Source organism: Gymnoscopelus braueri, assembly GCF_963280865.1.
Source record: "Gymnoscopelus braueri genome assembly, chromosome: 22".
Taxonomy (NCBI): domain Eukaryota; kingdom Metazoa; phylum Chordata; class Actinopteri; order Myctophiformes; family Myctophidae; genus Gymnoscopelus; species Gymnoscopelus braueri.
The window spans coordinates 20,502,414-20,524,096 of NC_137624.1; the positions used below are offsets into that span (position 1 = coordinate 20,502,414).

Below are 21,683 nucleotides of genomic sequence, written 5' to 3' on the forward strand. Positions count from 1 at the left end.
CAGACATTGATGGTTGTGATATCTTTCTTGGGACATCTCCATCTATGGGGGTTCTTTCATATCATAACCAACCACACGTCTATTTGCTCTCATCCCATGACTTAAGTTAGTGTTTCTTTTTAATGTCAAGGATCCCCAGTTTGAAATGCATTGGGCCACAGACCATCATAACTCTGGTTATGGTCCATTTGGTTCCATATTTGTACACTCTCAGAGTTACAGATCTGTAAGGGTCCATTTGGTTCGTAACCATAAATCATTTTGCTGGGGACCCTCAACACCCTCAAGGACCCCTGGGTGTCCCCGGACCCCACTTTTGAGAACCACTGACGTAATACAAATGTTCAATCACGAGGCCACCACCACATTTCTGTGACTTAAATTTTCAACAAAAAGTAGAGATTTTAAGCCATTTGTTTTCTGATATTGTGAACAACTATAATGCATGCAGCATATGTCTGTTCCACTCTTTCCAAATCATTTCTACATTAATCCTTCAAAATGTGTTCCCTCGCTTTCTGAGTCCCCCACTGACCACCTCACCCACTCCTCCAGGGAGTGGGGTGAGGCCCAGCCTAGTCTATCTATCTGCCCCATGGACTGACTCCTCATTAACACATGAATGAAGACAGGAAAAGGCCCACGAAGGCTTGGACCAACAGAAGGCAACAGATTTGCAATTCAAACCTCCACCCCGTGAAGCCCCCCCACCCCACCTTGAAGTGGAACTTCCACCACACACACACACACGCACACGCACACGCACACGCACACGCACACGCACACGCGCACACGTGCACGTGCACGCGCACACACACACACACACACCTCGTGTGTCACACACGCGAGCGCGCGCGCGCGCACACACACACACACACACACACACACACACACACACACACACATAATATATATATTATATATATATACATATATTGTATATATATATACAATATATATATGTATATATATATATATATATATATATATATATATATATATATATATATATATATCAGACCCAGGGAGATCCATATTTATATATCCACATACGTATATATGGAAAAACATATTATTATTATTATTATTATTATTATTATATATTTGTTTTCTTTTCATTTCACTTTTTATAATTTTTTAAAATTTTATTTTTTTTATTTTTTATATTACATTCAATTTAACCGTTTAGCTCATTCGTTTGACTTCCCTTCAGCTTAAGTGTGTGTGGGCGTGTGTGCGTGTGTGTGTGCGTGCGTGCGTGCGTGTGTGTGTGTGTGTGTGTGTGTGTGTGTGCGTGCGTGCGTGTAGAAAAATAAAGAATCTCGCACGCGTCACTTCCGTTGACGCGCGTCTTATACTTCCTGTGTTTACAAAAACATGGCGGCGCCCGTAGCTCTTCACTTGGAGTTTGGGTAGGTCTAGTTTTAAGAGCGAATGTGTTCATTAATACTCGCCGACTGTATGTGTCGTCTGGAGTTACATAACAGCGACACGTTGCTTAACATTCTTAGCAATGTATCTTATGTTTCATAACCTCTGTACCCTACGACGTACTAACTCACATGTGCTCCAATGCTAGATGCTAGCTCAGTGAAGTTAGTTTTGGCATCATCCTCATCACTGCCTCTTATATTTCATCATGATTTGTGTGCATGGGGTCCTCATCTTAAACAAGCGTAATGCTTAATGAGGGTTTCCAGTTTAGTAGACCTTGTATTGTGAATTTGTACTTCCATGTACTGTTATGTACTGTCATGTACTATTCTCATGTCTTTCTAAATAAACTACATCAATCAATCAATCAAACTGTGTGTAGCTCTGGTCCAGAGCGTTAGTGAGTTCTCTCTAACACTCTGCCAGGCGCGCTACTATTCTCATAGAGCGAATATTCCACTGCCGTGCGAGGTCTCCGGCTTTAATAAAAATAAACAAAACTATTTAGCTACTCACCGAAACAAAGGCAGTTTAGTGTTGTTGAAAGTCTATTCTCCAGGGTGGGAAGCTTCTCAGGACCCCACCTTCACTGTATAATACACTTTTGGGGCAGAAAATCGAATTATGTCCGCGAGACGGAAATTATTTTATTTGCTCCACTGCGCCCTCTACAGATCAGGTCAATCTAAATGACCATTGTGTGTAACCCAGCAACTGTGTGGCTGTAATGACACTGACAGCCAGGGATAGTTATTGGAGAGCAATTATAGTGGTCACAATAGATTTGAGAGCTACCCAGTGTTTTTTCCACAGAAAAGTAATGAATGTGCTGCTATGCGCATTTATTTACTTGGCAAATATTGTACTTTCCACAACAATTATTTGAAAACTTTAGTTACTTGTTACTTTGTAGATTTGAATAATTATTACAAAACATACATTAACCATTAAAGCCCTATTTAAACTTTGGCTATTTGAAAATAGCCGATCTACAAGCTCAAAACGCGCACTCTGAGCTTGTAGATCTGCTATTTTCAATAGATTTTAATACATTTTATACATATGATACGTTGTGAAACGGGACATTCTGCATAATGAGTACTTTTACTTTTGGTACTTAAAGTACATTTTGATGCCAATACTTTCGCAATTTGAATCAAGTACATTTTGATTATTGATTATTTATCATTGATAGTGGAAATAGCCGATCTACAAGCTGACGCGTTGTGAGCTTGTAGATCTGTTATTTGCACTTCTTTTGAATTTTTTTGCAAATATATGAAAAATTTTCAACATGGAAACGATTATGACGATTAGGCGATTAGTCGATTATGTAATAATTGTGACAGGCCTAGGCTGGGGTGCACGTTACACCCCAGCCTACTGTACCATTATGTACTGTATGTGTGTCTTTAATTTCAAAATGGTGTCATCAGTTGTGCCGGGAAGTTTAAAATTACATTATAGGACGCTTTTGAAATATTATGAAACCAAATATAAGCCATGTTACCTCAATGTGTGTTTTTGTTTTGTTATTGATTAGAGGTGGAGCTGAACTACTCTTTGATGGTGTGAAAGAACATCGTGTGACTCTTCCAAGCCAATCAGAGCCCTGTAAGTATCACCTGTCACCCGTTTCTCCCTTCGTGTAGGAGTCACTTGCTGCATCCCATCCCAAGTCCATCCTCTAAATTAAATTCTGGTTTCTCTCACTTGCATCCTTTAATTCCTTTCCAAGGATGCATGGAGGAAACGAGGCAAGGAGAGAGGAAACAAAGAAAGAGGCTTTTGCATAAGCCATCATGCAGCCCACTGTGTCGTCACCTGGTTACAAATACCATATACCATGTCTGTCCTGTATTTGCTTATCTTCTTTATATCCACTTAAACCCCTTATACTTAGTAACTTTGACCTGAGTTGGCTATACTAGGCCCGCTCTTTTGTTCCCTCTACCCCAAATGTCTTTGCCGAAACTAGCCGATCTACAAGCTCACAGCTTGTAGATCTGATATATTGTGTGAATGTTCCCGCCAGAATAGGGATGCTAGGGTTCAAGTGGATATGGTTTGTCTCTCACTTGTCCTCCCTCTTTCTCATTCTTAATTTATTCTCCAAAAAATAGCAGATCTACATGCTCGCAGTGCGTTGCACGTGCCACAATGTGAGCTTGTAGATTTGCTATATTCGGCACGAGACACCGTCTTACGACAAAGTATAACTCAGGCCCCTGGTTCCCTAACTTCTTTCCCTCCATTTCCCCTTTACCCTTTCCTCCTCCCATCCCCTCCCCTCCTCTAACATCTGTGAGGCTGCCTGGGTCTGTCCTTTCTCTCCCTAACTGATCCTTTCTGCCAGCTCTTTCACTTGTAAATGCTGCCTACTGATAATGCCGATGGGCTTTTTATCCCCTCTCTCTCACACACACACACACACACACACACACACACACACACACACACACACACACACACACACACACACACACACACACACACACACACACACACACACACACACACACACACACACACACACACACACACACACACGGAGGTAGTTCAGAGGGTAAAGGGGAACTTTATGTTGTTTCTGGGGTGCACGGGTGACAGAGCTCAAAGTCGTTTTTGTGTAGAATTATTTTCTAATTTTCACTTTGAGTGTGTTTTCTGTCTGCGGCTTTATTTGAAAAAAAATATTATATATATAAATAATTCAAATATATATATATATATATATATATATATATATATATATATATATATATATATATATATGAAAATGTATTCTTTCTTTTTTTCCTGCTGATTTTGCAAAAGCAAAGGAAGGGTTTTTAAAATGCCTCAGCCCCACACAAATCTTGTATGAATATAGCTTTACGCAGAGCTTTGTAGGCTCTCTACAGCATTGTATATCAACCCTGGCAAACGTCCCAATTTTGGGCCGGGGCTATTGCTGAGGTGTGCCGCGCCGTTTGAAGAAGGTTTGAAAAAATATCATTTTGAAAAAAAAAAAAAAAAACTTTTTTTTTTTTTTTTTTTTTTTTTTTTACAATAATAATAATCAGGCATGCAAACAGCCCCGAGGTGAAAACGGTGACAACATGCTGTTTTTTTTCGGGTCAGGTGTCACACTATTGCCCTATTTGGATTCAAAACGGCTAGTGGAAGCTGAAAATTATCGTTTCGTGAAATTATCGGCACACCCCTAGTGTGTGTGTATATATATATACCGTATATGTATATATATAATTATATATATATATATACCGTATATCTAGGTGTGCCCTGGGATCTTTTGGCTATGCCAGGTGTGCCTTGGCACAAAAAAGGTTGATATACACTGCTCTACAGCATTAATGGCAAGGCCTGCAACCCACACTTTGGTCCATTTTGTGTGTGTGAGAGATAAATATGGCCTATGGTATTTTATCAAATAAAGGGTGTGCATTTGTGACACTGATGTTACCACGACAACCAAAAGACAATAGTTGACCAGAGCAGAGAATGTCAGCCAAGAATGACCTTGGTGCACCAGACGACCTGTGTGTGTGTGTGTGTGTGTGTGTGTGTGTGTGTGTGTGTGTGTGTGTGTGTGTGTGTGTGTGTGTGTGTGTGTGTGTGTGTGTGTGTGTGTGTGTGTGTGTGTGTGGGGGGGGGGGGGGGGGGGGGGAGTGTCAGTCAGTGTGTGAGATTGAGAAAAAGGGACAGAGAGAGAATGTAATTATTTGCCTTTTAGCCTCATATCATGTGGAATCCCTTGATGTGTGTGAGATTGAGAAAAAGGGACAGAGAGAGAATGTAATTATTTGCCTTTTAGCCTCATATCATGTGGAATCCCTTGATTTTGACTTTCTATTTAAGGTGTCTGTCAGGTTTGCTGATTATGAGAGTCCCCCCATGCCATTCTGTGTTAGCTGCGGTTGAGTTAAAAGCTCCAACCTGTAATACCTTTGTCCTACCCGGAACTCAAACCCAGGTTTCCCGCACAAGGTTTTTTTCCTAATCTCTACTGCTGAGCTAAGATGGAATGCTCGCTTGAGCATGGGACATATTATGCTTTGAGCTTCCAGCAATACCTCTAGTCAACCAGTAGTGTTCCTGCTGGACCACAGGATCATATATTTATCAATAGAAAAGCCACCTCCAACCACCATTGTTGTTGGTTAGTCATATTGTATTATAAAAAAAGTTCCAGATTGGAGCTTTAAAGTACATTACACTTTGTCTGCCGCGGTCACGCCGCTTTAGGGGCTTACAGAGAGATGGGGAGTTGGGGTGGGTTGGCGGTTGGGGGTTGTGGGGTACAGGCCAGGCAGATATAATTGGTTCTGAATCCTACGTATTTCTCTTTGACCTCAGTAGGTGATTGATGACCCTCGACTGAAAGACCCCACCCCCAAATCACGCGTGCACAGTCTGCACACACATACCCCCCTGGTCTAAGACTCGCATACTTTCTGCTCCTCACATCAGGGAAAAGATGGATAGCACACCCCCACTCACACACACAGAAGGGAAATTGGCGTCTGAATTCTCCCGCCTTTATCAATCCCTCCCTCCCATGACTCAACATGGCTATCGCAAGATGCACCAACAATGTCTGACACATTGCCCTGTGCTGTGTTGTTTAAATGTGCTTGTTTTTTTCCATCCTCACCTGAACTGCCTATGTCCCTGTGTCTCTCCGAGCTGATCTCTCCACCTTTTCTCATATCTTCATTCATCCTTCGAAAGCCCCTTCTCTCTCTCTCTCTCTCGTGTCCTTTCTAGCCATCCCGACGACCAGGGAGATTATGTTTTCACCCCTGTGAGTGTGGACTGTGGAGCTATCGGCCTGATGGTGGCGCTATATCGTATCTTCTTATCTTCCCTTGATGGAAAATTATGATGATGATGAAGACTGAAAAGAAGGAAAGACTGGGAGAGGAGGAGATGGAGAGAGAGATTGAGGAGAATATAGCAGCTTTTATGAAAGGGAGAAAGAAAGTAAGAGAGAAAATGGCGGAGAAAAATACCAGTATCGAAAGAAGTCAGGGACAGAAAAGAAAGCACTTTCTACAAAGGAGTTATGACTGCTGTAGTGATTGGGTCTGTTTTTAGCCCTGGTGAGGTGCAGGTCAATATTGTGTGTGTGTGTGTGTGTGTGTGTGTGTGTGTTAGAGGAAGTGGGGGGCATTCTCATCTTGTTTTATAAGAGGGCTTGGAACCGAGTACAGCTGAACCTATCATTATATTGCTTAACGTCCCAAGACAGCACTCCAATTAAGCTGAACTCTATGAAAACACATGTGCATTTACGCACGCACACACACATACACATGCACATGCACACACAGACATGTTTATAGATGGGATTGCAGCATCTTACGCACCGGACAGCATCTACACATTCAGTTGTCCTCGGTTTCAAAGCTTCTCTGACCAGGAAGGCACATAATCTTTGAGAAGCTTTGAAAACCCTTGGGAAAGGAGGATGTTTCACAGAATAAAATGTGTGAAACACCGGAGATAGTTTGATGGTGGGAAACTACTAGAGGAGTGATTCTCAACCATTTGACTTTTCAAGGATCCCCAGTTCGATAGGCATTCGGCCACGGCCCTCTTTGATACAATCTTTAACCGACCCCAAGAATCTACACTGTAAAATCCTCTGTGTTCATTTAACTTTGAGAGCCACGGGTCCGTTTGGTTCCATTTGTACACTCTCTGGAGTTAACTCCTCGAGGACCCCTGGGGGTCCCCGGACCCCACATTGAGAACCAGTAAACTAGAGCACTCGGACAAGAAAGTCTGCATGCCGTTTTCTCAAGAGTTACAGTACATGCAGCCTGTAATGAAATCTCCCATCAGCGCTGACATTCCTAAGTACTGTGAGCCCAAACCATTCCTGATGTGGCTGTGTCAGCAATATTCCGCTGATAGTGTGCAAGTTTCACTAATGACAGCCATAGCTAACTGGCCAACACATATTATGATCCTCTTCCCCTTTATTTGGAGAATCATGTAGATAATGGCTCACAAACCAATGATAAAATGGATAAATAAAAGCCAGTGTTCTAGTAGTGGGTCGTCCTTTTTTTGTGTGAATTATTTATTTTATCATCCCACAGAGTTACTTTCATTTAGCGTAAGTCATACTTGTTCTCTTCACACTGTAATTCCTTCACTCTACCCAATTAACTTAAGCTCAGTACAAACACTTACACTACATTTTCTGCATTCTTCTGAACTTTGGTCAATTTCTACACTCTGAGTTAAATTAACCTCTCAAGATTTTTGCTGTGTTGTAGTGTGTATTGCCAACACACAGACTTTAGGAACAGAACACATGTTATTTGTTATTTCCTGAATAAATAGAGGTTTTAGAAACATACACATACTTACATAGTGTACAAAGCTTCCGCCCAACAGCAATGATACACTGTAGGATACATGAATGTATTCAATTTAGAGGTGATGCTTGTATACTGTTTTGAACACACCAGCAGGGTTTTATTTTGTCTACTGTATGTATGTATATACATTATTGTGTTTGTGCAAGTACTTATGCCACTCTCCCACTTCCATAGTTTTCATAAGGAAACGTAACACGTACAGGATACACATGTACGAACACACACACACACACACACACACACACACGCACACACGCACACAAGCACTCACACAACCTTGAATGTTTAACCTCTCAGATAAACATAACTATTATATATTCATAGTTAAATGTTTACTGGGGATTTATCCTAATACCGCTCTTTGTATTTGGCTTTGTGATTGTCTGTAGGTCTGAGTGAGACTCAATCTATTGTTGAGACAAGGTCAATCTGATTGTTCAAGGGGTCAGACTCATATACAATTCAAGCATCGTTGATATTCAAGCTCAGGCGAAAAGCGTTCTGCGATTAGAAGTAGCCCACCGAAACAAAGACGAGTACCACTTGGAAATTACATTTTCTTGTTGTCTGGCTTTACTGGTAATATATTTTACATTATTACCACTGAGATGGGGATGGAAGAGCAATATACAATATATTTAATTGTATGATTTCCCTTTTCAGCATTTTCCCCATGTTTTGTACTCCATATCAAGCTTAGGATGACTCAATAATTTGAGTAAGAATCTGCAGAGTGAATTTCTGTGTGTGCGTGTATATACTATATATATATACGTATATGTGCGTTTTTTAACCAAGGTGAATAATATCGCTCCTGGTTGTTCGATACCACGGGACATCGGTCAGCCCCCCCCCAATGTCCTCTCCCTACCCCCAACATATACACAAACACCTACATAATCAACCATGTCCCGCCTAGTGCCTCTGTCGCGTCACATCGACCGGAGGGCTGGAACCACGCACCTTGACCCTTAACCCCTAACCTTTAACCCCTGTTGTCTGCCTCCCTCTGTGTGTGTGTGTGTGTGTGTGTGTGTGTGTGTGTGTGTGTGTGTGTGTGTTAGGGGACATGAAGCAGCTGCTACTTTGGATTCGACGGAACCTGCTGAAAGAACGTCCTGAGCTCTTTGTCCAAGGAGACACTGTGTAAACTCACACACACACACACACACACACACACACACACACACACACACACACACACACACACACACACAGACACTCGCTCTCTCTCTCATACAAAAATGCATGCATGCTTTATATTCGCACACATTTTTTATTTCATAAATTGGATGTTGCGATGATATTGGACCAACATGTTTTTTTTAATTTTTTTATCTGCATTATATGTCAGAATCTATACATGTTTGAAAATCAAACTGTAGTATTATGTATATTGAGTTACAGTTCTTTTTCTGTTGTCTGCACCTTGTGTGAACACACCTAAGTGCATTGGTCTTAAAACAATGCTGCGTTATAGCTTTCACTTGTGTGTGTGTGTGTGTAGCCTTATAAGACTGGCTGACTTTTACGGCTACCTTTTTATAGAAGGCTATTTATAGCACCACCTAACCAATGAATAGAGAATGGCTGGGGTACCTTTAAACCTTCTACATTAGGTCTGTGAATTTGGTGCATTCCCCTTGGTCTTAAGAAAAACAAGGGGAAAAAACACTGAACGATTTTTATTTTCTATTAAAAATGTTTACGAGAGCAAGAGTGTGTGTGCTCTTTTCTCAATTAATTTGTTCGCAGTGTGTAGTTTTTGTGTGTGCAATGCTGTAGCTCTTTCTCATAATGACCTTTCATATTGACGTCACAGATTGCTATAGCTAATTTGAGCACCTGCCCCCATACCATACAGAACATTCAGGACACCGCAGATACACTGCCAGTTATTGTTTTTCATTTGAGCTTTTTCTTGATTTCATGTTTTTGTTTTGCCCCACTCATTAAGTAGGGTGTCTGTATATCCTTGTTGTTTTCCTTCAGTCATTAAAAAAAAAAAAAAAGGTACTCACCCAGCAGTACAGAATATGTGGGGGATATTGCAGTCAGATCCATTTACTGACTGCTCATTTTCTCCATTACTTTCAACCCTTGTTCAGGGCAACATTGGGTTCAGTGGAGATGGGTAATGTTATCTTCAGATGGGATAAGGTTAGCAGATGGGACTGACTGAAATCAGAAAATGTTTGGGATGGGAGGTATAAATATAAAACACTATTTGGTCATTATGGTTGGAAAGAATGCTTGTATGCATTGCCTTCAAATTACGTTATGTTCTCTTTAAATGTAAGAGGATAAACATGGATCCTGTATTATTTATTTTATCAGAATCAGTTTATTGTCACTTCCACAATACACACTAAGCATACAGGGGAGAAAATACCATATTTATTTTTTTTAATTTTAAAATTAATAGACACTTAAAAAAAGAGGCAAAGCCTTTACATTAAAAAGTAGAGAGAGCAGACAACATTGGTAAAAGAAAAGGTGCTGATGCATTCAAAGTGCAATATAGATACAGTACCATTCAAAAGTGCATCTCAAGTTTTGTGTTTTGGGGCAGTATATGGCGAACATTCAGGGTTCGTGAGCATTCAGGGTATTTTGCTGCAGATGTGCTTGCATGCATGCACGCACATACAGTATGCATGCACATATATACACACACACACACACACACACACACACACACACACACACACACACACACACACACACACACACACACACACACCAGACAAAACTATTTGATTTTTCTGAGGGCCAACATTATTGTGTTGTAGTCTGATAGCATTTTGGGTTAAGTATAAGCTATTCAGAGTAGGATGATTGTGATTGTGACAGATTGTGACACAATGCTTGACTAAACTGACATGTCAAAATGTGTCAGCTGCAAGAATCTCCTAATATAAGCATACATATGGAATTAATATGTAGCCCTATGTATTTATGAAATAAAATGAAATTGTCCTGTTTTTTCTTTTAAGTGGTTTCAATGTTTTTTCTGAATTTCAGAACCCCTTCAAATGTAGTATCTTCAAAATTATTACATATTGTATGACTGTCCACCTCTCCTGACCATCAGTGCTTAAACATCTGTAATATGAATAATGTTTACATTGAATTGCTTGAGCATATATATATACATAATATCTGAGTGTGTGTACGTGTATGTGCATGCATAATACACGTGCGTTTGTTCACAAACACACGACGCGTATATACTAGATGGCTTATGATTACCATTGGGAATAGTGCATAACCAGTAACAGTGTGTTTTTCCCCACAGGAGACCTGGCATTCTGGTGCTCATCAATGATGCCGACTGGGAGCTTATGGTGAGGAGCCATGTTTATGGCCAGACGATGTAGAGTGACAGCATTGCTGGGTTTATGCAAACACACACACACACACACACACACACACAGACACACAGAGAATGTAGGAATGGACCCAAATATATCTGTACACGACAAACATTGCTTAGAAAACCTCCAGTTCTGTTTTTATGTACTGAATATGAAGAAGTAAAATCTGTCAGAAATGTTAGACATTTCTGGCTATAAAATGAGACATGCCTGCCTGGTACCATGTAACATAATACTTACATCTTCAACATGCAACTGCACAGCAAGCTCTTGAGTGTTATGCACATGTGTTTGCCCACATATGTGAGTGTGATCAGTGGGACAGGTTTGTGCACAGTACTGTTGGGGTAAATTGCAGATATGCACACTTGTAGATCTGCAATTTGTTTTCTTTTCAGACCCTTTCTGACAGTATAAAATAAGGCTTATGTGATTAAAACCAGGAAAATACACTTATGCCAAATTATTATATTCCAAAATCCCAGACATATAGTCTCATATCATGATATCTATATCATTTTGATAAATTGCCCATATATTGCACATCCTCAGGTTATTTATTCTGACTTGATTTTTAATGATACAGTGATATTAGTAATATTGTGAATATGTGTAAGCTTGTGGATTAAAGACTAATTGGTCATTTTTAGATATAAGATGGTCTAACTTGTATATCAATGGACTTGATATACAGTACATGTAGTCATATGGATGGATTCAATTTATAATTAATGTTTTCAATTCTTTCTTTGGCCAGACTTTTGGCCATATTTCTGTATACTTATATTTGTGTGTGTTGATCATAGGGTGAGTTGGAGTACCAGCTTCAGGACCAGGATAACGTTGTGTTCATTTCTACTCTACATGGCGGTTAGATGAACAGAGTACCACACACACTCACCCTAAAAGCTATATAATACATGTCCAACTTCCAGCTGTCTGACATACACAAATGCACACACCTTCGAACTGTATGACACATATACTGGAAACCGCCTCTGTTTCAACAACAAGATTGCAAATGGAACTATACTGTCAGTGTGTCAGTGTCACATGAACCAACCAACCTAGAACATTTCTTCATTTTCTTGCATCAGATTCATTTCAGATATGATTTCAGTTGTATTGGGTCCACTGCTGCCACCCATATGAAAATCCTGAGTGTTCATTTAACTCCTGAGAGTGTAAAAATTACCAGGATTTGACTGTGTGCTCTGTATATTTGTGAGATATCTGCCTTATGATTTTCTAACAAACAAAAACAGAATTCCTTTATTTTTATGGATGCATAGTCAGTGAACTTTGCAATTTTTTTTACACGGATGTGATGGATGTTCTTTGAATGAGTAAGAAACTAGAAACGCAGGAAGCGTATTAAATTCATTTTTCTTGACTTATATGAGGAAATGTTTTCATTGAATGGCACAATGCTTTAGAAGAACTTTGACTGCTGTCATACCAGTCAGCTCCTGTGTGTGTGTGTGCGTGTGCGTGTGCGTGTGTGTCATGCAATTACACTCCCAGACCATTGTTGTAAAATGCATTATCTTCTTCATGGCCAACTTGACCGTTAAAGCAGGGGTTAAAATGACCTCCTGCTCTTCCACATTAGAATGCAAAACATTAGATGAGATTGGTTGTTCTTGAACCTGACTGAGACCAGTCTTATTTTTGTGACCATCTTATCCTAATTTCTATCATAATCCCCATTTACATTTTGTGTAAAAACATGAGCATGTTGGGGTTGTATCGCCTTACACTACCTCATGAAGCATAATACTGAAATTAGTTGATTTTGTTTATATATATATATGCTGCTCACAGATAATGGATTTTTTTTTGTTGTTTTTTATTCAATGCAATTGGTCTAATTTAAATAAAAATCTAAAATGTCTATCTTTTACCACATAATTACCACCACAAGAATAAATGTTAATGTTACAAATGTACAGTTACATTAACTTTACAGTCTTGAAAGGTCACCAGAATGTATTTCTAAATTAATTACAATGTTACTGCAGTTTATCTTTTTTGGATATTTCACTGCTCAAAAATAGGTCTAGTAGCCTAGAAATATCATGAATTAAGTATCAAGAAATGTGCCTAAATATTTATGGTAAAAACAAAATGTACATGATTTGTCTGTTTTTTTCTTGATCTCTTTTTCTTTTCTTTTATATTTTGTCAATTGTTTTGTGTTGATTTTTCCATTTTCTATAAAATAAATATGTTAGGCCTATAGTTGCAATAAAACCATTTTAAATTGACTGGTTAAATTTTACATAATCATTGTTTTACAATTTAGCCTATGGTTAAATAGAAATAATGTAGGCTATATATGCCTTTCACCTATAGGCCTGTGTCAACAACATAAACGCCTCTAAACCGTCTGAACATAATGCGTAATTTTGCAGACCAGATTCTAAAGCACCTATTACCATATAATGCCTCACTCAATAAATTAGGTTCTTACAACACGCTTCGATAATTCCCCGTGATATAGCTGATCGATTTGAACCCAGCTGTGTGATCAGATTGGGGTTTTAGGGTGATTAGACGGGGCTTCTGGGACTATTTACCGTTCAGTCGGAATATTCATAAGAAGCAAGGCACCTACAGTAGTAGGCCAGTGGTTCTCAACCTGGGGGTCCCCACATGGTTTTGGGGGGGGTCCCCAGATGTGAAGTGACAATTTAAGGACTTATAAGACCTTTTTAGGACTCAAAAAAGAGAGAAAGAAATGAAAAAGACCATTACCGCATCAAAAGTAATCAACAAACTATAATATAAAAACTGCTCACGTTGGCCAAAATTGAAAATATAAGAAAGGAGCTTGTAGATCGGCTATTTTCACAATATGTATCAGTGGAACAGAGTCAAAATTCCAAGTGCTTGTCAGGGTGGGTGGGTGGGGGTCCCCAGTTGAAATATGATAATTTTAGGTGGTCGCGGCCTGAAAAGGTTGAGAAGCACTACAGTATAGGACTACCATGCGGGAGGTCGTCGTCTAGCCTCGGGGCCGCCCCTCCCCACAACGCCCGCCCCGAGGCGACCTTAAACCTTTTCTCGCTTGTGGAGTCCGATTTGCAACGGGAAACCGACTCATAATGGCCGGCAGAAAGAAAATGCTAATAAGGCTGAGAGGGAGAAAACATGTCACTGTGTCAGCCTCTCTCTCTCTCTCTCTCTCTCTCTCTCTCTCTCTCTCTCTCTCTCTCTCTCTCTTTTTTTTGGGGGGACCCATACTGTGACAGCGAAAGGGATTGACCTTTCCAGTCAGGACTCTAACGTGTATACGATTATGAAGTAAAAACGACGACAACATGCGTTTTTATGTCAAACAACAGAAGTGAGACTTAAGGCCTGGCCTACTAGCTGGCAGAATGGATAAATATCAATCTTATCTCTTGGAATATTTTTACATTTGTGTATTATGTAGGAAATAATACCCCTTCCGATTCAACTAATATACACAGGCAAGTCAACTTGTGGGCGCGCGGCTCTACTAAACATCATTCTGCAGGCCTTGTCTAAACTCATCTGTAGCCTACACTATGCATTGCTGTTGATTACATCCTTGGTGCAAAATCGCCCTTGCTGATAGGCTAGTGACCAGTGGTTCTCAACCTGTGGGTCGGGACATTATACAGCGAAGTGACAATTTAAGGACTTTTAAGACCTCTTGAATACCAAAAAAAAAATGTAATCAAAAGTAATCAACAAACTATTGCCTGCTAAAACATTGGCCAATTTGTCAAATAATGTAAGGGGAAAAGGGGATCAAAATGTGTTTTAAAATGTGTGGGTGGTTGGTTTGATCTAGTGGGACTTTCATGCACGACTAGGGTTTACAGAGAATTGTCACAGGTAATAGGCCTATATCCAGTGAGCTGCATTTCTCTGGGCCGAAATGCCTGTTTGTCTGATATGGCAGAGGTCAAAGAAGAATGTCCAGACTGATTCGAACGAGCTTATAAATTGAAACCACACAGACATACAGTAGGCTACATTACAACCGAGGTATGCCGGAGAAGAGCATTTCTGAACGCACAACGCCTTGATTCTTGAAGATGGGCTACAGGGCTAGCAGCAGAACTCCTGGTGCACCGGTTCAGCTGCTGCTGGTGGTATAATGTGTGGGGGATATTTTCGGATATAGGTGGGCACTAGGGACATCTGGGCACCTCGATGTAAAATTGGCTATTTTATCTAAAATGTAAAATTGTATATATATATATATATATATATATATATATATATATATATATATATATATATATATTGAAAAATGGCCTTAAGTAATGTAAAGTATAGGCTACCGTACCGCTACATGATGTGATCATGCACGGCAGGCCCTACATCATTAGGCTTCAACTTCTTGTTTATGCCCCAAAATGACTGGTTTTGTAGCCATTGTAGAAATATTAGACCTTAATTGTCGAATGTTTAAGCATGTTCTATCATGCATACTTTACTTAAGACCATTTTTCATATATACAAATATTTTATTTTTTTTACATTTTGGAAATTTTACATCGAGGTGCCCAGATGTCCCTAGTGCCCAGTCTGCCCACCTATCCAGTTATACCGTATTTTCTTGTCACAATTTGGGCCCGCGCCCCTTAGCCCCCTTGTGGTAGGCCTACCAACTAGGCCACCATGTAGCCTTCAGGTCCACATCTTCTAACTAGGCTACTTCCTTCCAGCAGCAGCAGCAGCATGATAACAGGAAACACTCAAATAGTCTCAGACTGGAGCTTGAACTTGACAATGAGTTTGCAGTCACCAGTCCAATGGCTTCCCACAGCCACCAGATGTAAATGCTTCGGTCTGAGCACCTCTGGATGTGGTATGGTGGAATGGGAGATTTGCATTGTGGGGACGTGGGGTGTAGCCTATACTGTGCACTGCAGCCGAGGAATGTGCAGCACATACGATGCTGTCATGTCAGATGTCGGTATGGACCAACGTATATATATGAGACATGTTTCCAGCACCTTGTTGAATCTAGGCCACGACGGATGAAGCCAGTCCGGTAGCAAGGTGTAACCTAATTAGACTAATTGACTCAGGAAGAGTTGGCGTTAAGGAATGTGCACCTCGATGTTAAATTGGCTAACATTGGCTATTCTTTTCTAAATGTAAAAAAATAAAGAATTTGGAAAAGGGTCTTTGTAAATGTAAAGTAGGCTATACATGATTTGAACATGCATGGTAAGCTACACATCATTATCAGACTGACATAGCCTATATACTCACCAACTTCTCGTTTATGCCCAAAATGACTGGTTAGGCCTAGGTTTGTAGCAATTGTAGAAATAGTAGGCTAATATAGGCCTTAATTGTCGAATGTAGGCTACTAATAATGTATACTTTACATTACTTAAGACCATTTTCCAAATATTTTATTGTTTAACATTTTGGGAACAATAGCCAATTTAACGTCAACTCTTCCTGTTACCATAATTAAGGGCCTACGAGAGTATAGCCTGGCTATCCAGGTATGGGCTATAGTCGCAACTTCTGAAAACTGGTAGGCCTAAAATGCAGCCCAGCTACTTAACCCCTTTAGGCCAGTGGTCCTCAACCAGTGGTCCGGGGACCACCAGTGGTCCTTGAGGGGGTTGCAGGTGGTCCCCAGCTAAATGATGGAGAGTCGGTAACCAAATGGACCATTATAGATCTTTAATTCTTGTGAGTGTAAAATGAAACCAAATGGACCCGTAAGGGTCCGTTTGGTTTCATTGTATGCTCTCAAGAGTAAAATTATTGTTAAAACATCTGCTTTATTATTATTTTATTTCATTTAATTTTGATCAATGTTGGCCTTTATCGGATCTCTCATATGGTACCAACATGACAGCATGGAATTGTGGACAAAATCCTAAATCCAACGATTTCAAAATATTCTAAGTCTTGTTTCTAAAAGTCTAAATCTCACCAAATGGTGGTCCGTGGCTCAAATGCCGAATAAATTATGGACCTTTACATGAAAAGGGTTGAAACCCACTGCTTTAGGCCTACAATGCAATACAGAACATCAACCATAGCAGTTAGGCTATAGTAAGTAATCATTCTGAGGCCGCTTGTTTCAATAAAGTAGGCCTAGGATATGCCCACGTCTTAATCACAGAAGTTTCATAATCGCATCCGCAGTCTAGAACCCCCCATGCTAAATTTGAATCTGAATCTGAATCTGAATAACATGGTAATATCAGCCTATAGGCCTACTCGATATTGCCTAAACAATACACATTGTATATATAGATATAGGCTTATGCCTAATGCTAATCTAATTTGTGTTTATCCATATTACAAACTTAAAGTGATTGTAATAGCCTATTAGTAAAACTGAGCAAAGCTTATGGTCTGTGAGTCAAACGGAACATTATAATAGGCCCTTATAGGAAATGTATTTTGCTGCCACATACAGCATACAGAATAGGCCTACATTCAGTAATGCAATTCTCTTTAGCCCTTAGATTTGTTTAAGTCATTGAAGCTTTTACCGTTTTGGTGTTTATACACAAACCTTACATATTTATTTTTAAGGCAAAATCGCATGACGACTTAATTGGACAGAATAGACAAGACAACTGACTGTACTGCACAGCATGAACATGGTTGATTCAGTACAATGGACCCTCATATTGTTGTGTGTGGACACGTGTTTGTGGGCCTATTGTACATGATTACACGTTGCCTGTCTGTCTGTCTGTCTGTCTGTCTGTCTGTCTGTCTGTCTGTCTGTCTGTCTGTCTGTCTGTCTGTCTGTCTGTCTGTCTGTCTGTCTGTCTGTCTCTCTCTCTCTCTCTCTCTCTCTCTCTCTCTCTCTCTCTCTCTCTCTCTCTCTCTCTCTCTCTCTCTCTCTCTCAATGTGTCCTTTTATATTAATGCCAAAGCCCATTTTGAAAGGTTTATCACAGTTTAAACGCAATCAGTAAAACTGTAATAAATGAGAAACGGGAGATTAATTAAAATAAATACAAATACTATTCTTTAAAAAAAACCATAATACTTTTTGTTTCGATTATTAAATATGGCAGATTATTTATCTTTTTGGTCATTTTAGGTATTAAAATTCCAAAATTAATGAAAGGAGAAATTAGGAAGATCAATAACCATCACCAATAAGTATCCCACGTGATTTGTGATGCTATTCAGCTTCACACAGATTTGGCACCAGCGTCATCGAAGCTCATGTTCTTACATGACTATTTTTTGATCATTAAAGGACTTTTTTTTAAACAATCTTTCATTGATATAAAAACAGCCTTCCCTTTTGCAAACGGTCTGACTATATCATGCCTTATATCTCACAATTAGGCCCATTAGAAATGCATGTGCCTTTTACAGGATGTGGACAAAAATAATCTAGAATAACATGAATGTACCTCAATGGTTTTAATTGATACATCATGTAACTGAACACATAGCCTGTAGTTTTGGCTGCTATAGCATATTTAAAATTTCATTTGGCTTTCAATTATGTTTTCCTTCTTAGACCTGGCCCATTCTACCCCTCTGTCAGCCCCCTATCATAGGCCTCCCTCTGTCCCTCTAACAGTCAAGTAACTGTATTGTACAATTTGTCAAACAGTCGACACATCCATATACTACTAGTCGATATTTATATTTAAAATAAACAGACCTGTCACCTGATTCTTTCTTTTATTTATTTTTTACACAAAGTGTATTAAAGAAAACTCGGGCCTACCATGCGAGAAACACATTACACGAGGCAGAATAAGGTTTACTCCACTTTATTGGCCCAATATAGTGTTATAACATGCAAATCAGAATTCGTTTCCTCCTGTCACAATTAAATGAAATTAGATTGCAGTCCTACCTAGCTGTGTTTCCTGAAAGAAAGCCATGTAATCTTGTTGAGTGGCGGCTGGACATGATGAATTGGAGTCTACAGCAACAGATGTCCATACACAATTCTTGGGATATAGATTGACGCTTTACTCGAGAATTGCGTTTGGACAATCAGTCGCTAAAGACTCAGAAAGTAGTCTCAAAACATTAAAAAGAAGCGATTCATGCATTTAATTCAGTGGTTCTCAAACTGTTTCATGTCAAGGACCCCCAAAATGATATGTATTTGGCCACGGACCCCATCTCAAAATATTTTGTTCCAGGGACCCCCAGAAGCAAATATTTGAGTTACAAATGTACAAATATATATATATATATATATATATATATATATATATATATATATATATATATATATATATTCAAAGATTTGCGCAAATTTTCGCAAAAGTATTAAATAATGGTTAAAGTGGTTCAAATGATTTGTGACGCTATATTAACTTATTTAGCTGGGGACCCCCTGGTACCCCGCCAAGGACCCCTGGGGGTCCCCGTACCCCACTTTGAGAACCAATGATTTAATTAGCCTCTGTGTCCCAGTAGTGATGCAAATGCTGCAGTTTGCACCTGCTTCGATTGCTGAAATAACTATAACTATAACATGTTAATTTGTAAACATCTATAGGCCTACTTTCGATTGAAGGACATTGAAAGGTTCTATAAAGTTTATTTTTGTTGTAGTTTTAGGCCTACTTTGTTTTTTGCTTTTGTTTGGCTGTTGTTGTTGTTGGGGGGGGGGGGGGGTATAGCACTACATTTGACATGTAGCCTAGTGCATTGGTTCTCAAAGTGGGGTCCGGGGACCCCCAGGGGTCCTTGGCGGGGTACCAGGGGGTCCCCCGCTAAACAAGTTAATATAGCGTCACAATCATTTTAACCACTTTAACCATTATTGTATACTTTGGCTATTCAAAAATAGCAGATACAAGCTCATAGCTCAGCACCGAGTGCCATGCTATGAGCTTGTAGATCTGCTATTTTTGATAAATCGTGAAAGTTTGCACAAATCTTTGAATATATGTAGGTAATGGTATATATTTTTAAAGCCAACATTTGTAAGTCAAATCTTTGCTTCTGGGGGTCCCTGGAACACAATATTTTGAGATGGGGGTCCGTGGCCAAATACATATAATTGACATAAAAAAGTTTGAGAACCACTGGCCTAGTGTACCCCCTAAGTACACACACACACACACACACACACACACACACACACACACACACACACACACACACACACACACACACACTAAACGTAAAACATATAGGCAGCTATTATTAGCTATTATGCAATGTTGTTTGCATCACTTATTTAGGTTATTATGTTGTTTTAAATAAATGTGAAATGCACGCATGCTATTTTACTGGCTATAGGCCTACTTAATTTGGTCTACTTCTGTCAAATTGTTTATTCTTGAAAGACGTATTTGGCTGCATGGGGGTAAAGTTAACCCCAACTGTCTGTCTGGATTTCTGGGGCCTATACAGTACACGATGGCTGAATGGTCATTGCATGTTAAACAAGATGCCATTAACTCGCTTTAACTGTGTCGAGGAGACTGCATAATAACACAGATGTATAGCTAAACAAGACTTCCTCCCTTAAAAGTCCAATAAGCTCGCACGATCCGAGGAATATCGCCATGTCTGCACCTGTAGTTTCCCCCATCGCGTGTCATCGAGAGATGAAGCAAGAAGAACGAACACCAGTAGCCTAATAATCACACAGCTTTTCCACAGACACGATCAAAACGTCCATGTCCTTTCTCTTTAAATATACAAAACAGAAAATGAAAAATGTAACAACTTGGACAGGGATGAGTTCGGAGTTGCTACATCTATAGCAGTTTGAGCTGTAGGGTAGCGGATGAAATCGAGGAGGAGAGAAAAAAAAGAGGAAAATCCGTTAGTTCCTGTGCGTCCTTGGCTCAATTCCCACGACGTGCGCCGTGGGCATGAATCTATCCTCCGTCCAAGAGCCTCCAGCTAATAGATGATACAACGGATCAGAAGAGAAGAGGAGATAGTAGTATATGGCTTAACATGGTCGGTGTGTGGAAGAGCAGGTTGGTAATAATCGCGGTGCTGCTATAGGCTATTAGACTCCTCAGCAGCATATGAGTGGATGGAGGGGATCTGTGGCTGTCTAGCCTACAGCTCTCTGCCCTCCTGGCTTCTCTTCGGCTGCTCTAACAATAGCCTACCCTGGTAACCCTGCTACTCCTCCTGCTCCTCCGATGGACACAGAGAGAGAGAGAGAGAGAGAGAGAGAGAGAGAGAGAGAGAGAGAGAGAGAGAGAGAGAGAGAGAGAGAGAGAGAGAGAGAGTGGGGAAGGTCTTCGCTTGGTACTGAATTTGAATAACACCACGGGGTGATAAATGTCCATTGTGCTGCTGAAGTAATGAATCTCCGCTGTCCTCTGTGACACACACACCACACCACACGCACGCACATGCACGCACGCGCGCTCTCTCTCTCTCTCTCTCTCTCTCTCTCACACACACACACACACACACACACACGCACACACAGGCCAGCAGCTGCGATCGAGGGACCAGCATCCCCTCTTAAAGACACAACAGCCCCATTTTCTAC

The 21,683-nt window shown here is 40.0% G+C and overlaps 1 protein-coding gene across 1 annotated transcript; it reads left to right on the forward strand.

Moving 5' to 3' along the window:
- Nucleotides 1-1,364: 1,364 nt before the first annotated feature.
- On the forward strand, nucleotides 1,365-13,473 carry urm1 (ubiquitin related modifier 1). Its single transcript, XM_080419327.1, has 5 exons — nucleotides 1,365-1,412; nucleotides 2,978-3,048; nucleotides 8,894-8,975; nucleotides 11,128-11,176; nucleotides 12,013-13,473. The coding sequence occupies exons 1-5, from the start codon at nucleotides 1,378-1,380 to the stop codon at nucleotides 12,079-12,081; spliced, it is 306 nt and encodes a 101-aa protein (XP_080275453.1). The 5' UTR covers nucleotides 1,365-1,377; the 3' UTR covers nucleotides 12,082-13,473.
- The last annotated feature ends 8,210 nt before the right edge of the window (nucleotides 13,474-21,683 follow it).

Excerpts from the sequence above, each read along its gene's own strand:
- urm1 (XM_080419327.1), top strand. The coding sequence starts at position 1,378 with ATGGCGGCGCCCGTAGCTCTTCACTTGGAGTTTGG. Across the intron at positions 3,049-8,893 it reads TCCAAGCCAATCAGAGCCCT|GGGACATGAAGCAGCTGCTA; the intron begins GTAAGTATCACC and ends TGTGTGTGTTAG. Across the intron at positions 8,976-11,127 it reads TTTGTCCAAGGAGACACTGT|GAGACCTGGCATTCTGGTGC; the intron begins GTAAACTCACAC and ends TTTTCCCCACAG.